This window comes from Oryzias latipes, chromosome 9 (assembly GCF_002234675.1).
Source record: "Oryzias latipes chromosome 9, ASM223467v1".
Taxonomy (NCBI): Eukaryota; Metazoa; Chordata; class Actinopteri; order Beloniformes; family Adrianichthyidae; genus Oryzias; species Oryzias latipes.
The window spans coordinates 3,986,574-4,012,589 of record NC_019867.2 but is presented as its reverse complement, the minus strand read 5'-3'; the positions used below and the strand labels follow the sequence as shown (position 1 = coordinate 4,012,589).

The 26,016-nt window shown below is 41.5% G+C and overlaps 1 protein-coding gene across 4 annotated transcripts; it reads right to left on the bottom strand.

Annotated features, from left to right (window-relative positions):
• Nucleotides 1-475: 475 nt before the first annotated feature.
• On the bottom strand, nucleotides 476-26,016 carry fam214b (family with sequence similarity 214 member B). 4 transcript variants are annotated; one of them, XM_023958239.1, is made up of 9 exons: nucleotides 25,664-26,016; nucleotides 10,696-10,883; nucleotides 8,700-9,995; nucleotides 6,364-6,422; nucleotides 4,972-5,071; nucleotides 3,628-3,786; nucleotides 2,189-2,257; nucleotides 1,255-1,448; nucleotides 476-1,168 (listed from the first exon to the last, which is right to left on the bottom strand). In XM_023958239.1, exons 3-9 carry the CDS (start codon nucleotides 9,861-9,863, stop codon nucleotides 1,015-1,017), a joined length of 1,899 nt encoding a protein of 632 aa, XP_023814007.1. In that variant the 5' UTR covers nucleotides 9,864-9,995; nucleotides 10,696-10,883; nucleotides 25,664-26,016; the 3' UTR covers nucleotides 476-1,014. The 4 variants fall into 4 exon arrangements, with proteins under 4 accessions (XP_023814007.1, XP_023814005.1, XP_023814004.1 ...); XM_023958237.1 differs by having other exon boundaries at nucleotides 8,700-9,998; nucleotides 25,664-26,015; XM_023958236.1 differs by lacking the exon at nucleotides 25,664-26,016 and adding an exon at nucleotides 15,111-15,663 and having other exon boundaries at nucleotides 8,700-9,998.

Sequence of the window (26,016 nt, the reverse complement as noted above, 5' to 3'; positions counted from 1 at the left end):
CCCCCCACCCCCCCACAATTGTTGCTTTCTTTTGTTCTGCCTCTCCAAAGAAAGCTTGTCCAAGAAACACTCTACTTTGTGCAGCATATTGCTCATTAAGACATTTGCAAAAATCATAAATTAAAAATACTACAGTTTGTCTTTTCCCCCCACCTAAATATCTGCTTCAGTGTCAGCGTTCCTGAACAGAGTCTAAAAAGAAAAGAAAAGAGCACAGTGTCCCTCAGTCTGGCTATATTTACTGAAATGGATTGTTTTTCCTTTTTTTTTTTACACAGTGATCTGTTCTGTGATGGCAGAAACAGTAAAAGGAGAGTTTGTTTCCACTCCAGATGTCCTGAGTTTGGTCAGATTGTGTCTGCATGGTCTTCAATTACAACAGCAGCTGATTTTGTTCAAACCCCCAGCTCTCGCCGGCGTTTGAGCCTCTGATTTTCTCTCCTGAACGAAACTCTGGGGTCGCTCCTCAGACATCTTTTTTTTTTTTTTGCAGGGGCAGAATATTTTTGGTCCGCTGAGGCTGCAGGCAGAATGAAGGACAATGTGCTTTTACGGCACTAGAGGAAAAAATCCGGTGTTTAAGTCACAAGGCATGCAAGTTAACACTGCGCTAAAAGAGTAACCACCACAAGTGTTCCTGCTCCGCCACTTGCTGCGTGCGATGTGCGTGAGTTTTGTCAGTCTGTGTACGTGGGTGTCGGTGTTTGTGCATTTCCTTCCTTGTACAGATGATGGTGTTGGAAAAAGTCCTTCTTTTTGATGAGGCTAGTCAGCCCCAGCGAGCAGATGACAAAGGAACCTCCAGGTTGCGGCACAGACTAAACGCATTAAAAAGGGGGACTTTCCCAAAGACCGGTTCTGTATGTGTCTGTGTGCTTGTGGCACGCCTCCTCAAGTCTCATCAAGGTTTGTGTCCACCACAGTTGCAGTCCACTTCCTGCCCTCCTCTTTAGAAATTACAAGAAGGGCGGCGTTGGCATTGGAGACCAAAGGTCAAGCCAGGGGAAAGAGGAGTCACTCGCGGGGAGAATATTCAGGGTTTTTTGGCACCTCGGTGAAAGATTTCAGCTCATACGGGATCCCTGTGTCCACTTCGATGGATTTACGGGAGAATAGCAGCCGGATATCATTGTGCAAATAGATCTTCCCAGATTTGGAGCTCTGGAATCTGCAGGAGAAAATGTAGAAAAAAAAGACAATAAAAATCCAGCCAAAATAAAATCCTAAACAGCTAAATGTATAAATAAACTATACCTAAGATGTATCAGGTAGCAGAGAATCTTCTTCCTGTCTTGAACTCCGCCCGATGGAGTCGTCTCGGCGCTCTCCTCCACTGGCACCAGGAAGATGCGATGGCGCAGGAAGGTAATGTGATTGACGGGCATATCGCTAAAGTTGTAAGTCACCAGGAACATCTTCACCACAGTTTTGTTTGGATTAAATAAGGTCTGTGGAGATGGACAAGAGAAAACAACCTCAATATCTTTCAAAAAGCGAAGCCGATATGCCTCAACTTTATTGTGGTCATCACATCTGCAGCAAAACAGACTGCAGTTATCTGTGCCTCAAAATATTTAACAGCAGCTGGTAGAAAAGACCTTCTGAGTCATAAATCATCGCAGCTTCATCAATCGCAGAGATCCTAAAATAGTTGTGGGTGGGAAACCTTTCCTTCCATTTTTAACTTTGAGCTTGGCTTCTTCTTCAGCCACTAAAACTGATCCAGCCCTCTTGAGTAACTTTTTTTCAGCATTATCCTTAACAGATTTCCTTTCCTAACAAGATGAACTGGCCAAGTTTCTTCAAGAATAAACACTTAAGATAATGTCAAAGGATCCGAGGAACTGTTTTTCATCAAATATTTATTCTCTTGGCAGCTAAGTGTAGAGTCTAGGTGGATAAACATTTGTATGAGCCAGTCTTTTCTTCACAAATAGGTGTCAGAATTACCCCTTAAATACTATTTAATCTGGTTTTTCCAACAGCTGTTAGAAATATAAATCACAGCAGCTGGAGAAAATTTGCAAGACTTATCTAAAAAAAGATCAAATAACTTTTTGCTGTTGTTGTTAAACAGAACTAACACTTGGTATGTCACTTAGAAAATACAAATGAATCCACACAAAAAAGGGGAAAAAAATGTTTTGGTTTTTTTTAAGTCAAGAGAGGAGAATTAGGACTAACTCACCACTTGAATGGTCCCTGCTTTGGGTATGCTGTATCCTTTCTTTCCAAGAGGCTCCAGGGATATCACCCCCTGAGAGGAAACAGATGTGATGACTCTTAGAAAACATTCTCAGGAAAAACAAAAAAGAAATTAGAAATATCCTGATACCGGGTTTTTGAGCTACTATGAACTTTCACCTTTCAGTAACAGAAAAGTTGTTTCCGTTCTTCCTTTGACAGCCTGCTTAATTGACTTATCAATTAAGCAAAAGGAAATAAAATGGTCAAAATCATTCAAACTCAAAAGTGTTTCTGGGAGTTTATTTGGAGATAATACATTATCTTAACAAAAGACAAGCTTGTTGTACAGGTAATTCCAAGAAGCAAATGCAGAAAAAAAGCTGTTTTGAGTTCATTTTAAAACCCACTCAGATGAAAATTGTATTTTTTTACATGTTCTTGTGGCATTTTTTTGATGATAGAGGACATATATGAAGAAAATTAAGCTTTATTGATGCAAAATTGTAGTGAATCAACAGCAAACACAAAAAAAGTTGTAAAAAGATTGTGTATGTGATGTAGAAAATATGTTGGGTGGGGCACAAGCTCCCTGCTCTGCTCCATTCTGATGCATCCACTTCCAGACGACTAGATCATGTATGTCTTGCTTTTTTTCGTCTTCTGAGCTGGAATCTGGCTCAAAAATGTACATCTGGATAGCTCTAAAATTGCTCGTCATTTTTTCTTTTGCACCAATACGGTTAGGTTGGGGTGTGAGGGGCTGCAAGTCAGTGGGAGAGCCGACTGCTAAGTAGTAAGTAGTAAGTCCTGTCGCTCTGCAGAAACTATGTCCTAGAAAAGAAAACATGTTTTTATTTTATTTTATCTAAAAACTGAATAATCATAGTTCAAGATCACTGGGAACACTTTGGAGAACGGATCAAACGATGATCTGTATAGGTATTTAAAGAGTAAAGCTGCTTGTGTCCTAGAACATATCACACACAGGCAGATTTTGATTATTTTAGTCAAATCTTGTAGGGAACAGATTTGATTTGGATCTGAAGCAACTCTGAGAGCATCAGTCTTCCATTTCTGTGGCTCATGTTGTCAGTCTCATCTGAACACTTACTTCAGTATTCACTCAATGCTCACTATGTAAAGTACTATTTAGGGTACCTGCCATCTTGCTGGGGTGTCCAAACCTACAATTCCAAAATTCAGTGCCCTGGAAATTTCCAAAAGTCTATGCAATAAAGTAGTGTGCGTCTATGGTAACTAAACTAGCGAATATGCACCTGAATACGTTGCATTTGAATCATCTGCAAATGGATGACGTCATATTTGGCAATTAACAAAAAGGAAACAAAATAGTAATGAGAGCACTACATAGTCTTTTAAGGGTTAGGGAGTAGTGAGGGGAATTCAGGCACAAGTGAAGACCCAAAAACACAGACTGACCAGGAAGGGCGAGGGGGCGCTGTGCTCCGAGATGTCGTAGTAGGTAACCTGTACGGGCAGGGTGACGTGCTGCGGGCAGTACGAGCCACTGGCACCGATCTCCGCCGTGAAACCTTCAATCTGCCCAGCAGGAGAAAAGCGTCCCTTCAACATGGACTCCTGCCGTTCAGAAAAAAAAGTGAGCATCTTTTTAAGAATTAGGCTCATTAGAAAAATCCTTTGACTTTCAGAGAAACTCCTTGGTTTTAAAGCTAAAATAAACCTTTGCACATCATTTTCAAGGACCAGAAAACTCATTTCTCCCTGCTGACCTCGTCCTCGCAAGTATTTAACAGCTGACTCAGTCAGGAATAAACTCAGCTCTCTCCTCATTACTGCAGGAACCTGGACACGTTGCTCAATCTCACGCTCCATCTTTTCTTCACTTAAACAGAGCGGCCAGATCAAACTGTTTTCTGACGCTCCCAAAGTCAAACCCCTCCACCATTTGGCTGCGGTATGGAACCCTATCAGATTATGAAGTAATCCAGGAGGACACCTTTCACAGAAGTCCCCCCTCTGGGTTTTGTTGCTGCAGAGTTTTGCCAACCCCTTCACCCCCAGCCCCCATGTCCACAAGCAGTCATTAGAAGAAAACACAATGGTTGATTTCAACACCCTGGTGACCTTGGTTTTTTTTTAATTAAACCCAATGAAAGTCTTGGCGAGAGTAAGAACCAGAACAATCTGATCAAACAGCCACTGCATTGGCGAAAAAAACTGAAAACTTTTTGTAACAAAACACTTACAAAGCAAAAACATGAAACATTTATTACAATTACAATTTTTTAAAGCTCTGCTGTAAAATGCATGTTTTTATGCCATACATTTATCTTCTCTGGGGCTTTTTCTGTGCAGTTAGCATGCCGTCCCTGAAAATGAACGCTGTTTTATATTTTATTTTGAGAGACACAGCAGCTTCATCACACTGATCTGAATGAGATCTTCTTCCTGCTTCCTGCCCTTCTCATTGGAAGATCAAAAGATGGAGAATTTTTTTCAGAACTCAAATAAAAACACAAACTTTGCTTTGCCAAAATTATCATTCTCATTGCAATTAAAACTTTCCATTGTTGTAATGAAACTTAGTGTATTTTAATTTACAAACAAATTCCCACAACAACACAAACTATAGATAAAACATTACAGGTTCACAGAAAAAAATGACGATGAAACTTTTGGGACCAATCTAAACTATTTCCTCTCATGATCTCACCAGAAAAAGTTAAGGCCACCTGCCGCCTCCTCAAATTTTCTCTTTGTGCTTACATTTCTTTAGGATTTGGATATGCACTAAGAAGTTACCTCAAAGTTGCCTAGAAGTGACCTGCTGATGGAAGACGAGGGCCAACTGGAGCGTCGGGAGCGACCGGTGTCGGTCTGCCTTCCGCTGCGTAGCTGCCGGCTGTATATGAAACACAGGGGGATGGTTTGTGGTCCACAAAACACAGAGTCCTTCATAACCAACAAACCTGAAAATCCTCCTCAAACACAAAAAACATTTCACTCTGTAGAAAAAAGATCCCATCTCAGTTTTACTGTGCTGTTTGATAAATTCAGTTTTTTTACCGGGAGGCTTTAAATCCTCAAAAGTTTATCATTTCATTTTCTCTGTTTAAAAAAATTTAAAGGTAACAAATGTTACAGTTATTTAAAAAATTAAATAAAAAACATTTTTCTAAGAACCTTAAGTAAACTTTTTTTTTATCTCTTGAGTGCATTGACAGTTTTCTGCAGTGTGTTAAACAGAAACAGGAACTCAGCAATTTAATTAAAAAAAACAATCGTTAAAATTTGTACTTATCTAATATAAAAATAATTTTTTATAATTTTTTTAAATTTTTTCTTCTTTTTAAAAGGATGTGGACCTCTGATAACTATATAGTTTTAAATCCTTCAAAACTTTTTTTTTTTTTGTAATTTACCGTACTTAAGAGAAAGTTTATTTTCAAAAATCTTAAGGGAAAAGGCTTTCCTCCGTCCTCACCAAACCAGAGGAGCGTCCACGATTTTTACATCAAATCAACAGCTTACAGTAGCTGATTGAATTGATTTTTCACGAATTGTCATTTTTTTCTGCCAGGTTTGTTCAGTTTTAACGATTTTACAGCTTTCTTTTGGGGGGGTGTATTTGTTATGATGCGTCACTATAGGAACACTATAGGAGTTCCAGGACTAATTCCAATCACAAGACTTTGACTTCGGTCTTCGGTGAAAAGGAAATATTGCAGAGGAAAAGCAAAAGTAATCAAATAATAAGGATTTCAGATTTTTATGTCCTAAAAATCATATTTGGAAATGTTTAATTGCTGAATTTACCTCTTATCCTTTTTAGAGTTTATAGAGTACTGGTAGACAAACTAATATCACTTGTTCAATGTTTTTCTTTACAAATTTTGAGAAAGAAATTATGTGCCAATTCATTTTTTATGTGTAAATAAGGATTTATTGATCTTTTATTAAAAGTAATAGTTTTAATTACATTTCTCTACAAAAAGTATCAGTTTGATGGACAATGTAACGATTGGTTCAGATTTCAGTGAAATGCTCAGAGCTCTTTTTTTCCACCAGAGAAGAAAAAAGAAGCTCCCCGCTGAAATGATGGTTTTGTCTAAATTTCCATGAGCTTTAGCATAAATGGGCAGAAAAATACTTTCTGATTTTGTTGGACGTGTGGTCGTGTGCCCGATAACTCACCTCTTCAGCCGAAGCCCGTTCTTGAGGCGTCTCCTGGGTCTGCTGCAGTCTGTGGCGGTCTGAAATAAAACCATGACAGACAAAATAATCATTTGTTTTCAGCCGATAACCCTATGATAACACATTTTATGAGCAGCTTAAGATAAAAACATAACTTTATATTTCTGTGGCAGAAAAGTACACTTTTGTGGTGTAACTTAGATGAATTTTACTTACAGAAGGCTGGCCACTAGATGTAGTTTGGCCCACAAAAACATTTCCCATTTCCGGGCCTCCATTCATCGTAAAGGTTACCCAGCGATCACTTGTCGAACTCAAAAAAACCCCAAAGCTTTTGCTCACGGCTGACATATCTGTACAACGGCAGCTCTCTGTAGAGCTTTGAGATCTTCGTCAGCTTGTCAGCTCATCTTCACAGAGTCTTAAATCAACAAGCGGCATTTTGACTCCTAACCTTTACTCAATTATCATCCACGACAGTTCCTGCTTGCTTCTTCCTCCTGGCTCATTTTTCTGCCTTTCAGCTTTTTCATCTGCTTATCTACCATCCCTCTCGCATGCACTGACCTGTAATGCCAGCGACCCCCCCCCTCTGCCTGAAAGTCGCACTAAAAGCTTTTCTGGTCCTCTAATGCTCAGAAACTACCAATTCACTTCCAGAACCAGTTTAAGCATAATGTCTGTCCAAACGTTTGTTTGTATACATCCCAACGTTTCCATGCCTCAGAGCACACCCCTGTCGGGAACAATGGACCCCCCCCTCAATGAGTTTTGTTCTGGAGCTGCTGTGCCTGTTCCAGCACGGTGTGAAAGTGAGCCGTCCATTCACGCTCTTGATGTCCTATGAGCTGATTTACGCCTCGGCCTTGGCTGCAAATCCAAGGCCAGCAGATGTTTGACCAACATGACTTCGACAGCGTTCTCACTGCTGTTGGTCTACTCTACAAAGTTTTCTTTGTCAAAAAGCTTTATACTTCTCAGTGAACTCTGCTCCGACTGTCAATGAAGTCGACTTTGGCACCAATTCACTCTAAAATATCCTGAACCATGAAATAAATGGGGTCGATTTTGGCCAGATTTTTCTTTTTTATGTTTTTTATTTATTTAAAAAAAAATATTGTGATTTTCATTTAGCCGCTGTTAATTCATGCTACCCAATTAACTTTTACATTAATTTCAAAAGCCCAAAACATTTGTTTTTGGGCTCTTCGGGGTTTAAACAGGTAAAATAATAATTGCAAATAAAATTAATTTTATACATAAATTTAGATAATTCTACAACTCATGGATGACGCATGTAAACTTTATTTGATTTAATTATTCTATCACTGTTACAGTTATGTAGGCTTAATTTTTTATTTTTTTTCGTTTGTTTTTTTCAGGGCAATTTATATCCATAATCTGAACAACTGCATAGTAGAAAATTATCGTCTTCAGAATAATATCCAGACAACAAGACTTGTAAAATTATCAAATTAGTAACAAAATGATCAGTAAAAACAGACACAAGTGAGTTTTGTTTGAAATGTTGGTGATTTAATTTAACCGGTCAGACTAAATTATTCAACATTCAAACCCTGACTAGCAGAAAAAGGGTCCTAATTAAATAAATCTGATGCAAACACGAAAGGCAGGAATGTTTGTTTTCTTTCCTTTTGACGTTATATTGAATTAAAGAGAGTGAGATTTGAATAACATGCTCATCTAGTGTTATTATTCATTTAAGAAAATCCAAGACAAAAAAAATTTTTTTGTTACACTTTTCTGTATATTTTCTTGATCATTTTGCATCACAGGCCTCAGAGAAACCAAATTTCAAATTCTCATTTATGTTTGGAGAATTTTCACTTGAAACCATTTTAAAGTTTTGCATGAATAGTAAATGAACCTCCAGTTGAGGTCTCATCCCAGCCTGTCAGATGGGTTCAGGACCGGACTTTGGGTGAGCCACTAAAACGCTTTAATTGAGGATCGTTTTTCTGTCACATGAGCCAAATTCAGCTGAGCTTCAGCTGTCACACAGATGGCCTCAGACCTGACTTCAGAAGTCCCAGGGTTCTTTTTTTACTAATCTGAATCTACTGACAAGCAACTTTCATTAGGAAAACACTTCATTTTCTGCTTTTCAAGCTCCCTTTTTTGGGATGGAATAGAACAGTAGAAACCTGTTGAAGATGCTGCCGTTTCTAGTTTGGTGATAAACTCTAAATTTTTGTCTAAACTTGAGGAGAATCCAATATTAACCCCTTTTTTTTCATGAAGTAGATTAACTTTTGTTATTTTACATCTCCTGTCTGGAAGCATAATGAGAAGAAAAAGATGTTAGATTTTCTGACCTTAGGCATTTCCCGTGCCGTCGGCAGCAGGTGGTTCCAGTACGGTGCGGCTTTAGCATCAGTGCTGCGGCACGACGCCGGGCCCGGTCCTGACGTTAGCAGCGACAGCCTGCTCCTCTTTGACGTGGAGGGGCCCTCGTCCTCCGATAACGAGTCGTTTGTCTCGCTCGGCGAGAGCAGTCTCTTCTTTGCCGCGACGTGGCCTCCAGAGAAAAGGCGGTGCCCGTTACTGCAGGGCGTCTTCTCCCAGGAGGCCAGACCGTTGGAGGTGGCCGTGTGGGTGGCACTTCGCTCAGGTGGGGAAGATTCAAGTCCAGCATCCCATTCGGTGGCCACCCCTGGTTCCTGCAGCTCTGTGTGGTGTGGGGGGGAGAAAGGACCCGGAGGACTGGTGGGGCTGGCAGGGTTTGGAGACTCGTATGTGGGCATTTCGTATAGGTGGGGGGTCGGCTGGCCTCCAGACGAGCCAGTAGTGTAGCCATCATGTGCGGGACTTCCTATTGGGTGGGTGGGTGTGCGGCTCCCGTTGGTAGTCTCAACTCTGACTGAGCTTGTGAAGGAATGGCCCTGATCACAGATATGGCCATGGGGGTCACCCATGGGGGGCGATTTAGGAGAGAGTGGGGCAAACGCATCGGCAACTGGACGTTCGCGATTGCAGTGAGACGAGCGCCGGGAAGGGGTGTGGCTTGGGGAGAGAGGTGGAGATCTGGGAGACAGCCCCCCCTCAGACTCCAACTGCATGTAAGAATACGGGGACCCGGGCTCCCCTGGCTCAGTTGCTAGCCCCATCCCAATGCCGAGAGCTGGAGCTGAGCCACACAACACCCCTCCCTGCAGCACCGGACCGTCCGTGGAGTCGTCCAGGTGGGAGTGCTTGTGAGTCAACTGTGTCTCTTCCACACCCCGCTTTCTCTGCTGCCTCTGTTGGGAATCGCTGTACGATCCCGCAGAGGTAGAAAACCCCCCCATCTGCGAAAAAATGGAGAGCTGGTAGACCTTTTGTAAGCGCAACTCCTCCTGACCAAAATGCCTGAGTGCCCCAGCTCGGACCCCGGGGTCAAGGCCGTTTGTTGGGGCTGCGGTCGGTGGCAGGTCCCCCTCCTGGGCTGGAAGCTCTAGTGGGGCCTTTTTGTGGGCCAGCTCCACGTGGATGTGCCGCATGGTGTCCCTTTTGCAGTCCTCTCTATGGGGGGGAAACTCTGCTTTAAAGATCCTCACAGCTGACAGGAGGTGGATGAAGATGGGGAGAAGTTTGTCATCAATGCATGCGAGTCTAGAAGCTGGATCACACACCTGCTGAAGGAAACAGAATAAGGACATTAGGACATCCTCTCTTCTTTTCTTGCAGAATGCAGAATACAGTACGAAACCACGGTAACCAACCAAAATATGAACATGAACTGAGGCCATGTCAGAATTCCCCAACTCCTCCTTAACCCCTAAAAGAATACATAGTGCAGGACTATCCAGTCCTTTGGATTTCAACCCCATTCGGAGTTCGGACACATGCTCACTATTATTCTTTTTTTATAGCACTGTATATTGATGGACACTAGTTCTTGCAGACTTTTGCAGAAGCCTGCGTCATCCCTCTTCTGAGGTGGATTACAGGAGCAATAACGCTCTCACTCAGAAGAGGGATGACACAGAGGAGCGGAAATGACATAGGCAATGGGATTTGAAGCCCCACCCCCACGTAAAATTAGGCTCAGCACCAGTAGAAAAAATTCTGAATTGAAACTGTCAATTGAGGATTAAAAGCGAAAAGTGAGAAAAATGAAAAAAAAAGAAAGAAAAAAAACATGTGAAAATACAAAACAGCAACTTTCTTTTTCATGTGGTAATACTTTTAGGTTTATAGATTTTTTTTATTCAAGTTTTAAATGTACTTTTTATAATTTTTTTTATTTTTTCTTAAATTTAAACATTTTAATCCTGATCTGACCCCACAAGTCATTGCTCTATTATTTTTGTCAAAACATCTACAACTGACCAGCAGGGGCGCAGCGTCAGTACTGCGGGAGGCTCTGGGGAGGGAATATCTCTGAGTCCAGATGACTGACGATTCTGTTGGCACTCCCTCTAAGACTGGCGGATGGCCAGGCTCTCCGTCCGGGAACACCTGGGCGACAGGTGGGGCATGGCTGTGGCATCATGGCTGGGTCATTCCAACCGGAGCCCCTGCAGAAGCAGAACAACAAATCAAGAGGTTTCAATTCTGAGACATCACTGCGATTATTTAAATGCTCTTAGAAACAGGCTGCAAATTTCCAGATTCCTCCGGTCATCACGCATGAATGATCCCCCATGGAGCCGAGTTGACACCCCATAATGCTAAAGTCTAAAGAAGTAGGCTGTTCTTACTACCTACTTGAATTTTGGAATGTTTTGAGGGGGGGGGGGGGGGGGGTTACATTGAGCTGTCACCGTGGCAACCAGCAGGCCAAGGATAACGACGCCTTTGTACTTGTCCGCAAAGAAGGAGGGGGTGAAAGGAAGCAGAGCTGCAAAAAGTGTTTGGGAGGGTTGATGGGGTGCTGGGAAAAAGAGGAGCAGAGTCTGCAATAATGTTCATAATAGCAATTATATACACAAAAACAAATGTGTGAGAGTTTGAAGGTCAAAATGGAAGATGAGAGGACTTGATTTGTTGACTACAGACACTTAATCGGACTAAAAACCTCATTAGATCCAGTTTTTTTTTTTTTGATAAATTGTCTTAAAACATTCTGGTTTCATTCACAAAAACCTGCACTGGCGTGATGAGATCATCCTGCAGATCAACAAAGAAGAATGAGCATCAAAATAGAAAAAAAAACACTGTAAACTTTCCTCTAAAATTAAGTCTAAAGACCCTCAGCGCTCTTACATGAACTGCAACTGGAGCTTGGCAAAAGAATGAAGAAGAATCTGAGCTTCCTCACTTCAAGTCTCTTTATCTTACATATTCATCGAGTCACTAAAGATCAAATGTCTTCCTGTTCTGTGTTTTTATCACTGCCGCAGACTGAGAATCGGTACCGAAGCCAGGGTCACCTGTAATTAGTCAGGAAGCATATGGTCTCCAGTCACATAACACCCCCTTTGGGAAAACCCAAACTGTGCAGATTTCACACAAACACAGGTGCTTCTACCAGCTTCAAAACAAAGCACCTCCAGAAATAAAGAAATGTTCACAGAAAACACAAAGAAATGCAATTTTCCAAAGCTCTACAGGGTTGTGCTGCCGGGGTCAGTTAAATCTCAATGCGCTCAAAAGAGTAAAAGGAAAGAAAACAAAGCAGGCAAGGCTTGTTACTGTCTAATAAAACAACAGAAAAGAGGAAGCGCGGACGACAAATGCAAATTCTATCAACGCTGAGAAGAAGGGAGGAAGAAAAGTCAGCCGGAGTATTTATAGTTGAAGCCTGTGCCACTTCGAACACCCCAATGTTCTGTTTGAGGTCCCATCTGCCCCGTGACCTTATTTTGAACCAACGGAGGCTGCTCAGCCTTTTGAGAAGCTCGATCCAGTTACCAGCAGAGGAAACGCTCTGGCTTCGCCCCAAATCAGAGCTGAGAACTCCACAAATGCATCTGTCTTAACGTGTTTTCCCTTCTCTCCATCAGAACGTCCTATTCTCAGTTCGTCTGAGCTTTTAGAATGTAATATGGGTCAAATCTCCACGACCTGCACATCCTTTGATTGTGAAAGTCACAAGCAAAGTGATAAAACTGTAAACGTCTGCATAAAAATGTCACATTTTGTTATCAGGATTGCCTCTTTTGTTTGCAGTTAGAACATTAAAAGCAAGTAACCAAAGTGAGATATGACTATTTTTTGACATGAAAAGAAAAAGTAAACAGAGGAGAAATTAAAAATACACAACTCTGATGAAGGTGAGGCTTGAGCTCCCTCAAGTTTATGTAGCCCTGAGGCTACGGCAGCCTATGTAAGCCAAACGTGAACAACAACTGGAAGCACTTTGCATCGATAAGAGCAACACTTTCCAGACGTCTCCAAAGTAGTTTTGGTTGAGTGAAAGCAATAATCCCTCAAGATCCTGTTTTACATGGTTTTGATCATTTGCATGTGTAAATGAGGTAACCAGACAATGTGCATAGCTAAAGGAACAATAAACCATGCAAAAGACTCAGCATCTGTAAAAAGAAAAATCCAAGATAAAGATCTGGCATGCAAGAGCAAAACAAAATATTGTATTTGAGAACCTTTATATAATAAAAAAAACTGCAGACCGAGAAAAATGGACTCAAATACAGTCAGAAAAAAAGAGAAAATTATTAAGTAAATATGGATAATAAATGATATTAGGTTTGCAATTCATGTAAAACTACTTAATATTGTTCAAATTTAGATAGCAGCCTTTGAGGGAAGACATTCAGCTGGAGATTTTTTGTTGAAACATGTTTTTCAGCAGAATGGATGAGTGTCTGCACATAAGCACTATTGTAGACAACCAAGGCCGAGCCTGGTCACGGGGTCAAAGGCCGGCGATCTTGGGTCAGATGATCGAGCATCTCCTGAGGCCCGAGGGCTTTCAGTTCGTCTTCACGAGGATGGAGGTGTCGGGGAAGAAGGCGCAGGCAACTCGAATCCCTTTAGTTCCTTTTTAAAAGCCTCTGAGATGAAGGAGCTTGTTAGTAACCTGAGCGGCAGCTAAAAGAAGCAGAAAAGATGTGCTGGAAAGCAGCTCAAGAGGTGATAGATTTATTTAAAAAAATATATATTTCTGCGTTAAGTCATCACCACGTGCATGTGTGCACGAAAACACATGTGGAGCGTAAGAAAGAACACTCCCTTCTGTTTTAGCAATAAAAAATAACGATTGCAAAACACTTTTTTTTTTTCCAGTCCACCTTAAAGAAACTGTATCTGGGAGGAGCACAGCTGCTGTGTTTACAGATGTCTGGATTTAACCTGGAATGACCACAAATTCAGAGATGGGTTTTTTTTTTATGACGCATTTTATCCACTTTAGTTTTACACACTAGGATGCTGCAATTTTCCCTCTGGAGAACTCATTTCATGACATGCAAGGGTTTGAATCAGTGCTTTATGGTTGGAAATGAGCTGTAAAGAGACCAATCATTATTAAATGTGGAAATATTGTTTTAATAATAAAGACATCCTCCACCTTCTTAGGAAAAAATGTCTTCGTTGTGAGACTGGAACGATTTATTTCCACGCTGTGGCTGAAGTTGTCATCTTCAATGAGTCTTTTGTGAAAGCTCTGGTTTCTGGTAGCCCAGCTGCTCCCCCCGTCATTGATGTCCCTCAAGTCCCACTGCAATCATATTTTGATCTATGCTGTTCCCAGTAGTCTTAATTATGATTATGCCATTTTTAGTAAACACCTTTTTTTTATTATTTTGTTTTCTGGGACATGGTTTCTGTAGAGCGGAAGAAGTCCATCAAGAAATTCAACCTTAAAGTTATCTGTTGGCTCAGAGTTAGCCTGTCCTCATTTCCAATCAGCCCCATGTTTACGCTCTCTCCCGCTACCTTACAGCCCCTCATACCCCCAACTTCACGTTAGCGTTGCAACACAAATGGCGAGCAATATTAGAGTGATACAGAAGTACAGTTTGGATCCAGATTCCAGCTCAGTCGAGGAAAACAAAGATGCTCATGGATCCATTTGTCTACAAGTGGATGCATCAGAATAGAGTGGAGCAGGTAGCTGTAGACTGCCCACTGTAGCAGCTAAGTCACTGCTACTAGCTTTTTCTTACAGTATTTTTTGTCTGCTCCTGATTCACAAGTATGTGAATAAAGAATTACCCAGAAATGCAATTTAAATCCTAATTCTCTTAACATTTGTCCTTGATCATGAGAGAAATGCTACGAGAACATGTTAAAAGCAGCCAAAACACTATTTTCATCGGAGTGGGTCTATAAGAAGGACATGACAGCATCAGTTTGCCTGGATGTTCCCATCAAGTTTCAGGAGATCTCAAAAAAAACCCAAAAGGTTGATGTACCGACAATGTTTTCAGACTGAGAAAAGTTGCTGCGCTCTTCTGCAACCTGCTGCTGATTTGTTTCCACCACTGATGCTCCACAGCAGGACAGAGCAGATGTGGGACAGGAAGTTTGTAGAGAAATACACAGTGACAAGAGAGAAGAAAAGTCTCTGCAGCACCAAACACGGGTCTCAGGGAGGGGAGTCATGGCAGTCTAAACTAAGCTGGGACATAGTTGCTGAGAATGCTGTTTGACATAGGGCCCCCCCCCCCCCTTCTGTCTCTCTCCATCTGTGTGTTTGCCTGTCTGCCTGACTGTCTCCCTTTCATGTGGCCATTTTAGGAGACATCGAGTCATCTGAGCTCAGCTGACAGCCTGACAGCGATCAGCAGGAGCAGCGTTCAAACACTTGACTTGGGCGCAGGAGAACTTGTCGCACTCACCCCGTCGGAAAAGATGCGGCCTGTCAAACCGTCTCACCGTCACCCTCTCCCCGGTTTCTTGTGGCGGCTGGATGGGTGATGCCGTCGTGTTTTTGTTTCTGCCGTTTCCTTCCTCCTCAACAGGTCGCGGCGAGAAAAGGAAGAGTCAAAGTTGTCGTGCCTCTCCGTTTGTTCTGCCAGGATGTCCAACAACTAGTGCTCTCTCTTAGTATGTTTTCTTCCTGCCTACCTCCCTCCACCCACATCCATGCACATGCACAAGTCAAAAACCCATCAACAACTCCCAGCCCCCCATTTGTCTCACCCTGAACCCTCCCCTCTTCTTTCTCTTCAAGCAGGTCTCCCTTTCCTCTCCCCTCACATGAATCCTCCAAAGTGTCCTAAACAGCTTCTTCTCACGCTGTCAAGCCTTCTCCATGATCTCCTCTCCTTCACCTTTTCCTCATCTGTTTTCTCTTTCAACTTCTGTCTGAGCTGCGCCTCTTCCTTGATTTGTTTTCTGTTGCTTTCCTCTCAGCTGATACTCAGGCATGCTTTGCTCGCTCAGCAGTGAAAGCATACAGAAGTGGGGGGTTCTGCTGCCGGCTGATTGGCTAGAGAAGGAAGTGGAGGGAGGGGGGTGGGGTGGGGGTGGGGGGGGGGCAAATATAGAGCCTGAAGTCCGGATTGGTTGGAGGATGAAGCGAAAGCCTAAAGCTCGCCTCTTCTCGAGCTCGGCCTGTTCTGCAAAAGTGCAAGGCAAAAGAGGACTTTCTTCAAAAGTTTGTCTTTGTTGGCTGTCCACAACTGCCAACGCTGCAAAGACAGGCCCTCAGAAATACGGCTAAAATTCTTACCACATTAGTAAATAAGCACTAACCATCAGTAAATACAAAGAATTCTTATTTAAGTATATTTTTTCTCAAAGATTATTTTGCCATCTTTCTTGAAGACCCACTCTGATAAAAATTGTGTTGTTAACATGTTCATGTAGCATTTTTCTTATAATCTATCTAAAGAAAATTAGGGTAACAAATTGTTAAGTTGTTGTGAATCAGGAGCAGACGAAAAACTGCCGATTGAAAAAGCCTGTAGCAGTGATGTAGGTGGTACAATCGGTGGGCCACATGCTCCCTGCTTTGGTCCAGTCCGATGCAAACACCTGCAGACGACTAAATCCACGTTCACCTTCATTCTCCTCATCCGAGCTGGCACGTGGCTCAAGACTGTAAAGCTGGATAACTCTGATATTATTTGTTGCACCAGTTCTGTTGGCGTTGTGAGGGTCTGTAAGCGAGCATGAAAGCGTTGTGAACAGATGGATGATGGGAAATGGAGGTGGGCTTACTCCACCCAACCGTTCCGCCCACAACTTAGAGGTGAATTTCTAATGTCCTCCTGTAGAAACTGTCCAAAAAACGACAAGTTTCTTTTTATATTGGCTAAAAACAGCATAATCAGAGTTAAAAGATTACAGGGAACACTTTGAAAAAAAGATTATTTTCAAAGAAAATATAAATACAACACTTTTTCGTGATTCAAAAGGTCTTTTTTTACTTTTATAATGTTTAGTTTTTGCAGTGAAAGCAGAGGTTCTCGACAAGTTTTACTACACTGAAGTACTTTTTCAGCCAAATACCTACAATCTTTCATGAAGCAACATTTCATGAAGCAACATTCGTAGACAGAGGAAGTCCGAAGTTCAAGGAAAATTAAATGGGGGAGAAAAAAAAATATATAAAAAAAAATGTGGTCAAGGACAGCATCAAGACAATAGAACCTACAGAATCAATTGTAAAAATTTAAACAAGTAAAATAACTTTTTTAACTTTATGGAAAATAGAAACTACTGCAGATTAATATAAGTACTAGCTTAGACATAATCTCATTGTAATATATGACACCTTAGTTATTTTATAATTAATATTTTGGAGAACAAATGATTATTTGTTAAAACATCTTAAGGATCTGAACAAACCCTGCAGTTCCACCAGGTGCAACACTGAGAAGCACAGAAAGAGAAAACGCCCTCAAAGATAAAAACTCCTCATTGCTTTGCAGTCTCTTTCATCAGCCACAACCTTGACGAGTGTGTAGCATGATATGAACGCGCTGCCTATAGCTATAGCAGGAACACAGCAGCTGGAGCCCAGATGGAGCATGAAGTGCATGTCAGACAGTTTATCAGTCCAGTATAAGCTGCGTGTGCGAGCGTTTTGGCGTCTGTGAGCTAATAAGGGACGGCACGTCGACAATGCAATAACTATTTCAGAGCGGCGTGGCTTATGTACACTGAGCAAGAAGGTGCCAACACTTACACCTAACTCAGACAGTGGGTGGAAACAGCCCAACTTTAAATGAAATATATTTGTCGGTGCATCAGTCTGAATTGAACACACCTCCCCTCATGTTGCGTTATCTTCGTTGGGAGCGTGAGGGCTTACTCCCTATCAGAGGGGTGCTGGTCCAGACATGCAGGACAAACCCAAAGTCTTCTCATATTTCCGTCACTGTGTGCAATCGTCTTGCTGGGACTCCTGATCGACATCTGCTTCCTGCTCAGTTTCTAACGCAGAAGACAAAAGGCAAACACGGCTGCTCACTTTGAGCACTTTTCCTTTACTTTATAAACATTTGTGTAAAGATAGCAGTTACTCTGTCATTGTGGCTGTCAGAGCAACATTGAAGTTAGACATTTCCAGAAAATAAATAAAAGGATTTAGACGCATGTGATCTGGAAATGTGTAACTTATGTTCAGAGGATTTAAAGTTATCTGCAACCACCTGCAGTCTATAAACTGTTGGCAAACAATGAATGATTTCCATCCAAACTTTTCCGTGGGTGCAGGGAGCTCTGTGTGAGCAAGCAGAGAAAAACAAGACACGTCTTCAAGCTGCGTACCTCCAAATATAGAGATGTGGGGCTAAGGGACAGAGGGGAGGGAGGTGGCAGAAGCTGAAGGAGGAACCAAGACGTTTAGTCAGATAGAGTGATGGGTGGGGATTGAAAGGAGACCGGATTCCTGTTGAGAAACGAGCCTCACTGTTTGATCTGACAGCAAACTCTGTTGATCATCTGACAAAGCAGCAAGCATGCAAATCTTCGCCATTGAGCATGCAAACTTTTTAAAGTACCCTGCTCCTTTAAGAAGCTGTTGGTTTCCAAAAAAGGGGGCGTTTTTGTACTTTATTTGAAGACCCTCCTCTGTTTAAGGGCACTTGGAGTGCAGCTGAGGAGAAACTGAAAACACAGTGAAGTCACCGAGGCTTCGATGTGTGACACTGTTTGTTTAGAAGTTTAATTTGTCAATAAAGTTTTTGAATAAGGGGACGTTTATGTCCTCTCTGGCTTTGTTTACAGCTTTTCTTGCTTGACTGTTGCATAGAAAACATGAAAACAGTTGTTTTGGTTATTTTGGAGGGCGTGTCATCTGCATGCAAGAATGCAGGATGACTGCATGCTGGTGAAACATGTGAAGACACATGGGAGGAGCAGCTGTGACATCTTCTGAATATTCTTGAGAATTTCCGTCCTTTGGTTTTTACTCATTCACAGAAAACATCACTTCACCGTTCCCTTCTGAGAAAAAAAAAAAACTCATGAAGGCATGACGTCCTTCAGGGTTCACCTCAGTCTCCTCAATAAAAACGTCACAACTGCTTGCAGTAAACACATCTTTAATGATTCTGCTCTGTGTGGCTGCACTCAGGCCAAACTCCCATCATCTTTTCAGCTATTTTCAAAACGTTCCCAGTCGTCTTTTATGTATGATTGAGCCATTTTTAGGCCAAATCAAAAAACGTGTGTCATTTTACAGGACATAGTTACTGCACAGCGGCAGGAGTTCATTAGAAATACACCTCCGAGTTGAGAGCAACACCGCCTCCCTTTCCCGTCACCCATAACTGAGCTGTTTACACGCACTCCTGCTATCTTACACCCCCAAACTAACATCACCGGTGCAGCAAACATGTTGAGCAATATTGGAGCTATCCAGCTGTACAGTTTTGTTCCAGATGCCAGTTCAGATGAGGAAAACAAAGACGTTTAGTCTCCTGCAGGTAGATGCATCAGAATAGAGCAGAGCAGGGTGCTTTTGGCCGGCTGACTGTAGCTTCTACGTCACAACTACAAGCTTTTTCAAACAGCTACTTTTTGTCTGCTCCTGATTCACAATGATTTGAATAAATAAATACTCAGAAATGTGATTTCAGGCCTAATTTTCTTATTACTTGTCTCTCATCATGAAAAAATGCTACAAAATAATTTTAAAAACACCAAAACACTATTTTCATTGGAGTGGATCTTTAAATATTTTCTTTTTTTTTAAGATGACCCGAAATGGGAAAGTTTTGCTGGCGCAGTGGTTAGCGCTCTTGCCTCACAGCAAGAAGGCCCCCGGTTCAAGACCCGGCTGGGGGACATGAAACAGAACATCAATGGGGGACATCAATTTCTGTGTGGAGTTAGCATGTTCTTCCCGTGGGTTTTCTCCGGGGACTCCGGCTTCCTCCCACAGTCCAAAAACATGCTTCATATTCAAATTGTCCCTAGTGTGAGTGTGAATGGGTTTGTGATTGTGATTGTGGCCCTGCGACAGAGTGGCGAACTGTCTAGGGTGTCCCCAGCCTTCACCCACAAGTGGCTGGGATAGGCTCCAGCAGCCCCGTGACCCCAAAATGGATAAAACGGCAGAAGATAAATAAGATTTATTGGGTTAATTGTGTGGCAATGAGCTTTCTTAAGAAAAAAAGTAGTTTAGTAGTTTAGTTGCATTCCAAAACCAGTTTTGCTCGATTATGAAACAGTGTTGACATAATCAGTGATTTAAATAGCATAAAGGAGAAACTTGAACCATTAAAATTAGGCTAGAATGAAAAGCAAATTAAAAAATTGTTTTTAGCAAAGTCAATGTTGCTTCATCAAACCCCCCCTCAAACCTGCTAATTGTGGTCACTTTATTCACTTTGGTACTAAGGAGCACAGAAAACGTCACACGGGCAAAGTAGACACAAAAGAAGAAGCATGAGTCAGTCAGTCCCGGTGGCCGGCCGGACTCCTCACAGAAATATGTTCAGTCCTCACAGAGAGCTGAAAATAATGCCCTCCGTCACTCCACCGCTCCTCTTTTTCCCCTCTTAGCCCTCATTCCTTCACAGTGAATCCAGCCGCCTGTCTTTTTCGCTCCCTGTCATGCTCTTTACCTCGCTCCGTGTTTGTGCAGACGCTTTACTTTGCTCCTTTTTTTGCCTTTGGGCTCTTTTCTCCATGTCATTCTTCTTCTCAGTGTTTTTCTGTGCTCACAGCATGACAGAGTTCTGCAGTTTTTTAAAGGAAAACAAACACAGAAATTGCGGTCCGTCTCCGAAGAATTCACCATGAACCGTCAGCCGGTTCTTCCCACTGCTTGTTAACTAACCAGAGGGGATTACTAACCAGCGAGGACATTTCTGATGATGATGAATGTTTTTCACAAGCATATTTGTAAAAAAAAAAAACATTTAGAAAATGAGAGGCTAAAGTACAACAATTGAGTAAAAAGTATTTAATAACACAAATGTACACTTTGAGGCTGTACGACAGAGAGTAACTTCTACTTCAGCATTGGGGGGGTTTGCAGATAAAGGTCAGAGAGAGGTCTGGTTAGGGCTAATCCTAAAGTCAATTAACCAGCGCAGCACATGTACACACAAGCTTCAGCAGCTATAAGGACATTATAATCAGGGATGTAAAGGATACTATACGTACTAAAAAAACAATCTAGTACTGAGAGTAACAGCAGCATTGTTTGAAAAACACAAGATTACAAGGTATAACATTGATAAGAAAGTAAATAACTCTGTAAATAACCACTGTCTTTTTGCCTCTTATTGTACAAGTGCTGCAAACAAAAAGACGTCCAATCACAAGCTAGCTTTCACCAAGTCGGGTCAATTACAATTGGCTGAACACAGCAAGGGATGTGTTGTTTGCACTAAACGTAAGATAAAAATATCGCTTAATAAATTGAATGCAAAAATACTATTGGAGCGGCAGTGGCTCAGGCGGTAGATATTATTATTATTAATAATAAAAATAAAACTGGAAAAAATTGCTTAAGTGACAAAAAGTGCACAAGCTGAGTTTGGACAAAGATTTCCCCAAAATTGTACATTTTTTGTGCTTTACTCAGAGGGGAAAAGAAGATTTTGGTTTCTCTTGACAATATTATAGCATCAAATCTAACTTTATTTATAAAGCTCTTTTATACACCAGTGACAAAAAGGGCTTTACTATCTTAAAACAATTAAAAGCTACATTTAAAGTGTCTTTATAATGTTTTTCTAAAGCCTTTCAGAATAATTTTGCAAATATGAACTCATTTCACATCACAACTTGAAGGTTTTATGTGATTTTGTCTTTGAAACATTTGATAATACCTCTAAGAGACAAATCAGAGGCAGAAGTCTGAACACCAGCATTCACAGGACAAAGAGAGGCGAGGATGAGGAGCGCAGACAGAAATAAGACAAATGACGGCATAAAAGAGAGGAATGGACACACAGAGGGGCTGAGCATCAACAGCCTGATAAGCCCTCAGCTGGCACGCATCATGCACAGAAATCTACCGTCTGCACCGTCTGATAACTGCTTTTTAAAGTCTGGAAGATGGAAGACGTTCAAAAAAACAAAAAACAAAAAAACACAGAGTCACTCTGAAGAAAAAAGCATGAGAAGCTTCCTGAGAAATTGGGTTTCTGAAAACAGCACTCCAGATTCTCGCTTACGTCACAACAGACGCAAATCCGTAAAAGCAATACTTTGTTGACTGAAAAGTCAGAATCAATGTGAACCCATAATTATCATAACCGCCAATTACCAACAAAGCAGCTGTGAGCTTCAGTTACAAAGAGGCTGTAATGCAGCACAACATTCAAACCTACAGCTCCATCATTATGAAATTCATTTTCCATTACGTTTCAAGCCGAAGGTTTTAGTCCTTCAGAACAATAACATAAATGTCACTGCTTTAGTTAAAATGCACCATTTATTATCACTGTAACAAATTATTAATTAAATCTGACAAAGTGACATAAAGTCCTGTAGAATCATAATATTTAGACATATTTTCAATCCCTTTGAGTAAAATAAATACATCATAGAGTTATGGTGAAGTTTTCTTTGCTGCTGAATTCTTCTGCTAAATGGAAGAAAGTCTGGTTCGGGCAAATCTGAGAAGTCTGTGGAACAATTGTCATATTCTGATTTTACATTCTTTATTTAACAGACCTCAATGTCCACCGTTTGTCCCAAAATATGCATGAAATGTACTATTTTTAGAGTAAGGAAAAAAGTTTTATCAGGAGACAAAAGCCCTTTACATGTCAAAACCTCAAAGTAACCTAGAATTGTATTAACTCTGTCAGAAAAATGTTTATCTCAGATAAAAAAAGTTCTTTGTTTTGAAGGCAAACCAGCATGAAATGCAGCAAGGACAGCCATAGATGAACTGGATGCAACCTGGCTTAGTGGTTTAGGGTGAAATATCAAACCGTGTTGATTAATTCAGAAGCTGAAACAGTCTATCGTCCTCTTTTAATCTGGACTTCTCAGACCAGCTGAGTTTAAGTTAAAACTGAGGACTTCCAGCACGAGAAGCTGGTTTCCTGCGTTCACATGATGTAAAAGTTTGCATTGTACTCAGAAATGTGTTTATTTAGTCCATCCTGGAGAAGAACTGACCGTTTTTGCAGCTATAGAAAAAACATTTTCCCACACATCTAAATGATTCATTTATTGTTTTTGTAACCCAATCTCAGTTTTCATCATTCTTTTTGGAAAACCACAGCTTCAGCGTCGAGCGAGCAGCTTTTGCCAAATCAATGAGAAGCAGCAGTTTATTAGTCTGTGAATGTCTGATCAGACCGGAGTGTGATTTTAATCATTCAGAAGATAAACCTTTGAAACTCTTTAACTTTGCATTTCAGGGTCTTTCTATAGGTTTTCATCTATGATCTAGAAACTCAGCAGGAGGCACAAACAGGGAAGCTGCAGGTTTTTAAAGGGACCAGCTTCTTCCTCTTGTCAACCGACTGACCTTTAATGGTAAACCAGAAGTTAATAGTTAGGATCACGTGTTTGAGAGAAGCTGCAGGCCAAGCTGCTGTTACTTAGAAACCCAGACGGTTAAGAAAGACATTATTTTTAACCCGTTTTAAAATAAAGACGCACATCCTGTAAAATCTTTTTTTTTTTTTTTTAGTGGCTCAAAAATAAAAAGGAATCAGCTTGTTTGCTTTTATGCAGACAAGGATGGCAGCGAGCCAACCTTTGTCCTCAGCAGAAAGACCCTTCAGCTCATTATGTCTGCTTTTTGTCTTTGGGTTGAATGATCTCCAGCCTCACAGAAACATAAACGGTCAAGTTTCTGCCGCTGAGGTTTCACAAAAGAAGAAAGAGGAAAAATAATGGGTTGTCACTTTGTGCAGCACAAAAGAGGTTGTTAGACAGAGGACCTTCAGTTTCCCACACTCCTGCAGGTTAGCAGGGTTTCTGAGGAGGATTTAAACTAGAGAAGCTACTCAAGATAGAAGTTTTTGTTTGAAATATATTTTTGCAGGTTTGCACAACCAAGCTTCCCCAAAAAAAAAACGTTCTAGACTTTTGCATATTCTATTCCAAAGATGTAATTTGGTTTTGCAGTGTGAGACTGCACAAACATGCAGTCACACGTAAACACATTACCGATCAATAAAGCCCTATAGCAGTGTTGAGCACTGGATCTAACCCACATAATAACTTCTAATCTCTGACATCTAATCCAGCAAACGCAGACTGGAGGGCTGACAACAAACCCTCAGCAGCTCAAAGCATTTAATAGCTAGACTCGTTCTTTCACCCACACACGTCAACAATGCTTGTCAGAGACACACACACACACACACACACACACACACACACACACACACACACACACACACACACACACACACACACACACACACACACACACACACACACACACACACACACACACACACACACACACACACACACACACACACACACACACACACACACCCACACACACACCCACACACACACCCACACACACACACACACACACACACACACAAAATAAATGTGTTTTTATTTTATTTTATTTTATTACAAGCACATACAAGAAGCCTCCAATGAAAAACTAGCCACTTGATTTGCCAAAAAGGTGAAACGGAGAACAAGCTGAGGACAAAAGGGTCCACGGTCCATTAATTCACCCTGTCAGATTATCAGATGACCTCTGCATGAGTAAAACTGTAAAGTGTTACTGCACTGCAGGTAGTATGAGTCAAAGGGCATCTTCAAAGAAACTGTGACACCATTAGCATCTAACTTAACAGATATAAGACTCTAAAAGCCTCCAGTTTTGATAAAAATTAGACTCGACAAAAACGTATTTTATGTGACATGCTTACAAAACAGAAACATGAAATACAGGTCAACGTGGAATCAAGCTAGCAGAACATTTAATGTCTGTGCTACAAGTGTCCACCAATCCCCACTGCAGCATTTGAGCTCCTAATCTTCCAGTTCCAGGTACATATCTTTCATTTCTAATATAAATAGAGGGCATTCATCAAACACATGTCAGGGCTTCACCCTTTGGGGGAGCTAAGTCGTAGTGCATTTGTGCACGGGACAAGCCCGGGCCAAGGTTTGCCGAACAACATGTCCATCGCCTTCAGGGTTGGTTACACCAAAGATCTGCATGACGTCACACTCAGCTGAGGACAAAGCCCACTTGCTTTCTCCCAGACAGAGAGGTGGGGGTAGAGCTCCAGCAGCTCAGCAGATACATATGCATGTGCAGAAACAGATATGCCAGGCAGCTGCAGGATACCCACGTGCAGATGTGCTGCCAGGCTGATGCCTCGGCATGTGCATGACGAGATTTATCATGCAAATGAGGCATTACAACCCAATGAAATTGATTTTACACATGTTTGCCACAAGGGTTTTGCACCAACATCAGTTTGGCCTCTTTTACTGCATGATGCAATTTAACTCCCAAGTGCAATCCAAGGGAACAATACACCCACTGCACACAGTGCTGTCCTGCAAGATTTACTGTTCTCATCATCAATGCACCACTGGATCCAATTCATAATCCAGGATATGCCCCACGGTTGGATGATCCCTCATTCTCACAACTATTATATTTTACACATGCATTGCAGTAACCACTACTGAGCTATCATTTTTATTTAAAAATATGTATATACATTATTTTGCTAGGCTGGGCTTGCACACATAAAGAAAAGTGGCAAATAAAAGGCAGACAAAGCCTGGGAACGCCCCCTAAATCCTGCAGGGTAGCTGTCATTTTATCAGCTGGATCAACCTTCATTCCAGACATTTTTGTCTCAACCCACAAGCAGAAAATAGAAAATGCAGCATGATTACAGGTAAAGCGTAAAAATAGCTCCCACCTGCTCTTTAAAGGGACGTATGTACATTTATTTGTTTAAACACATCCAGTCGCAATTAAATAAATAGACAACAAAGACACATCAGTGGATTTGAAGTGACTCACCTCTCAGAAAGGGAGTCTCGGACGCAGTTCCAGGTGATCACTGACGTGTGTCCGTCCGGTGCCTTTTTTTTTTTTTTTTGTTATCGCCCTGCCGTGTTGACTGCTACGTTGTCGGTTTCTAGGTAGCTAACGTTCCCGAAGCGTAAAATCGACCTCAAGGCCAGAAATCGTTGACCACATTAGCCGTGAAAGTCCTCAAATAATGTTAGTTTGAGCTCTGCCGCCTCGCCACACAACACCTCCGTCCTCCTCTCTTTTTTTCCAGCCTTATTTCGTCTTTTTTTGTGAGCTCGCAGCTGTTTTCGTTGTTGCAATCTCCTCTGGAAATTCCTCGTCTGTCTCTTTAAGAGAGC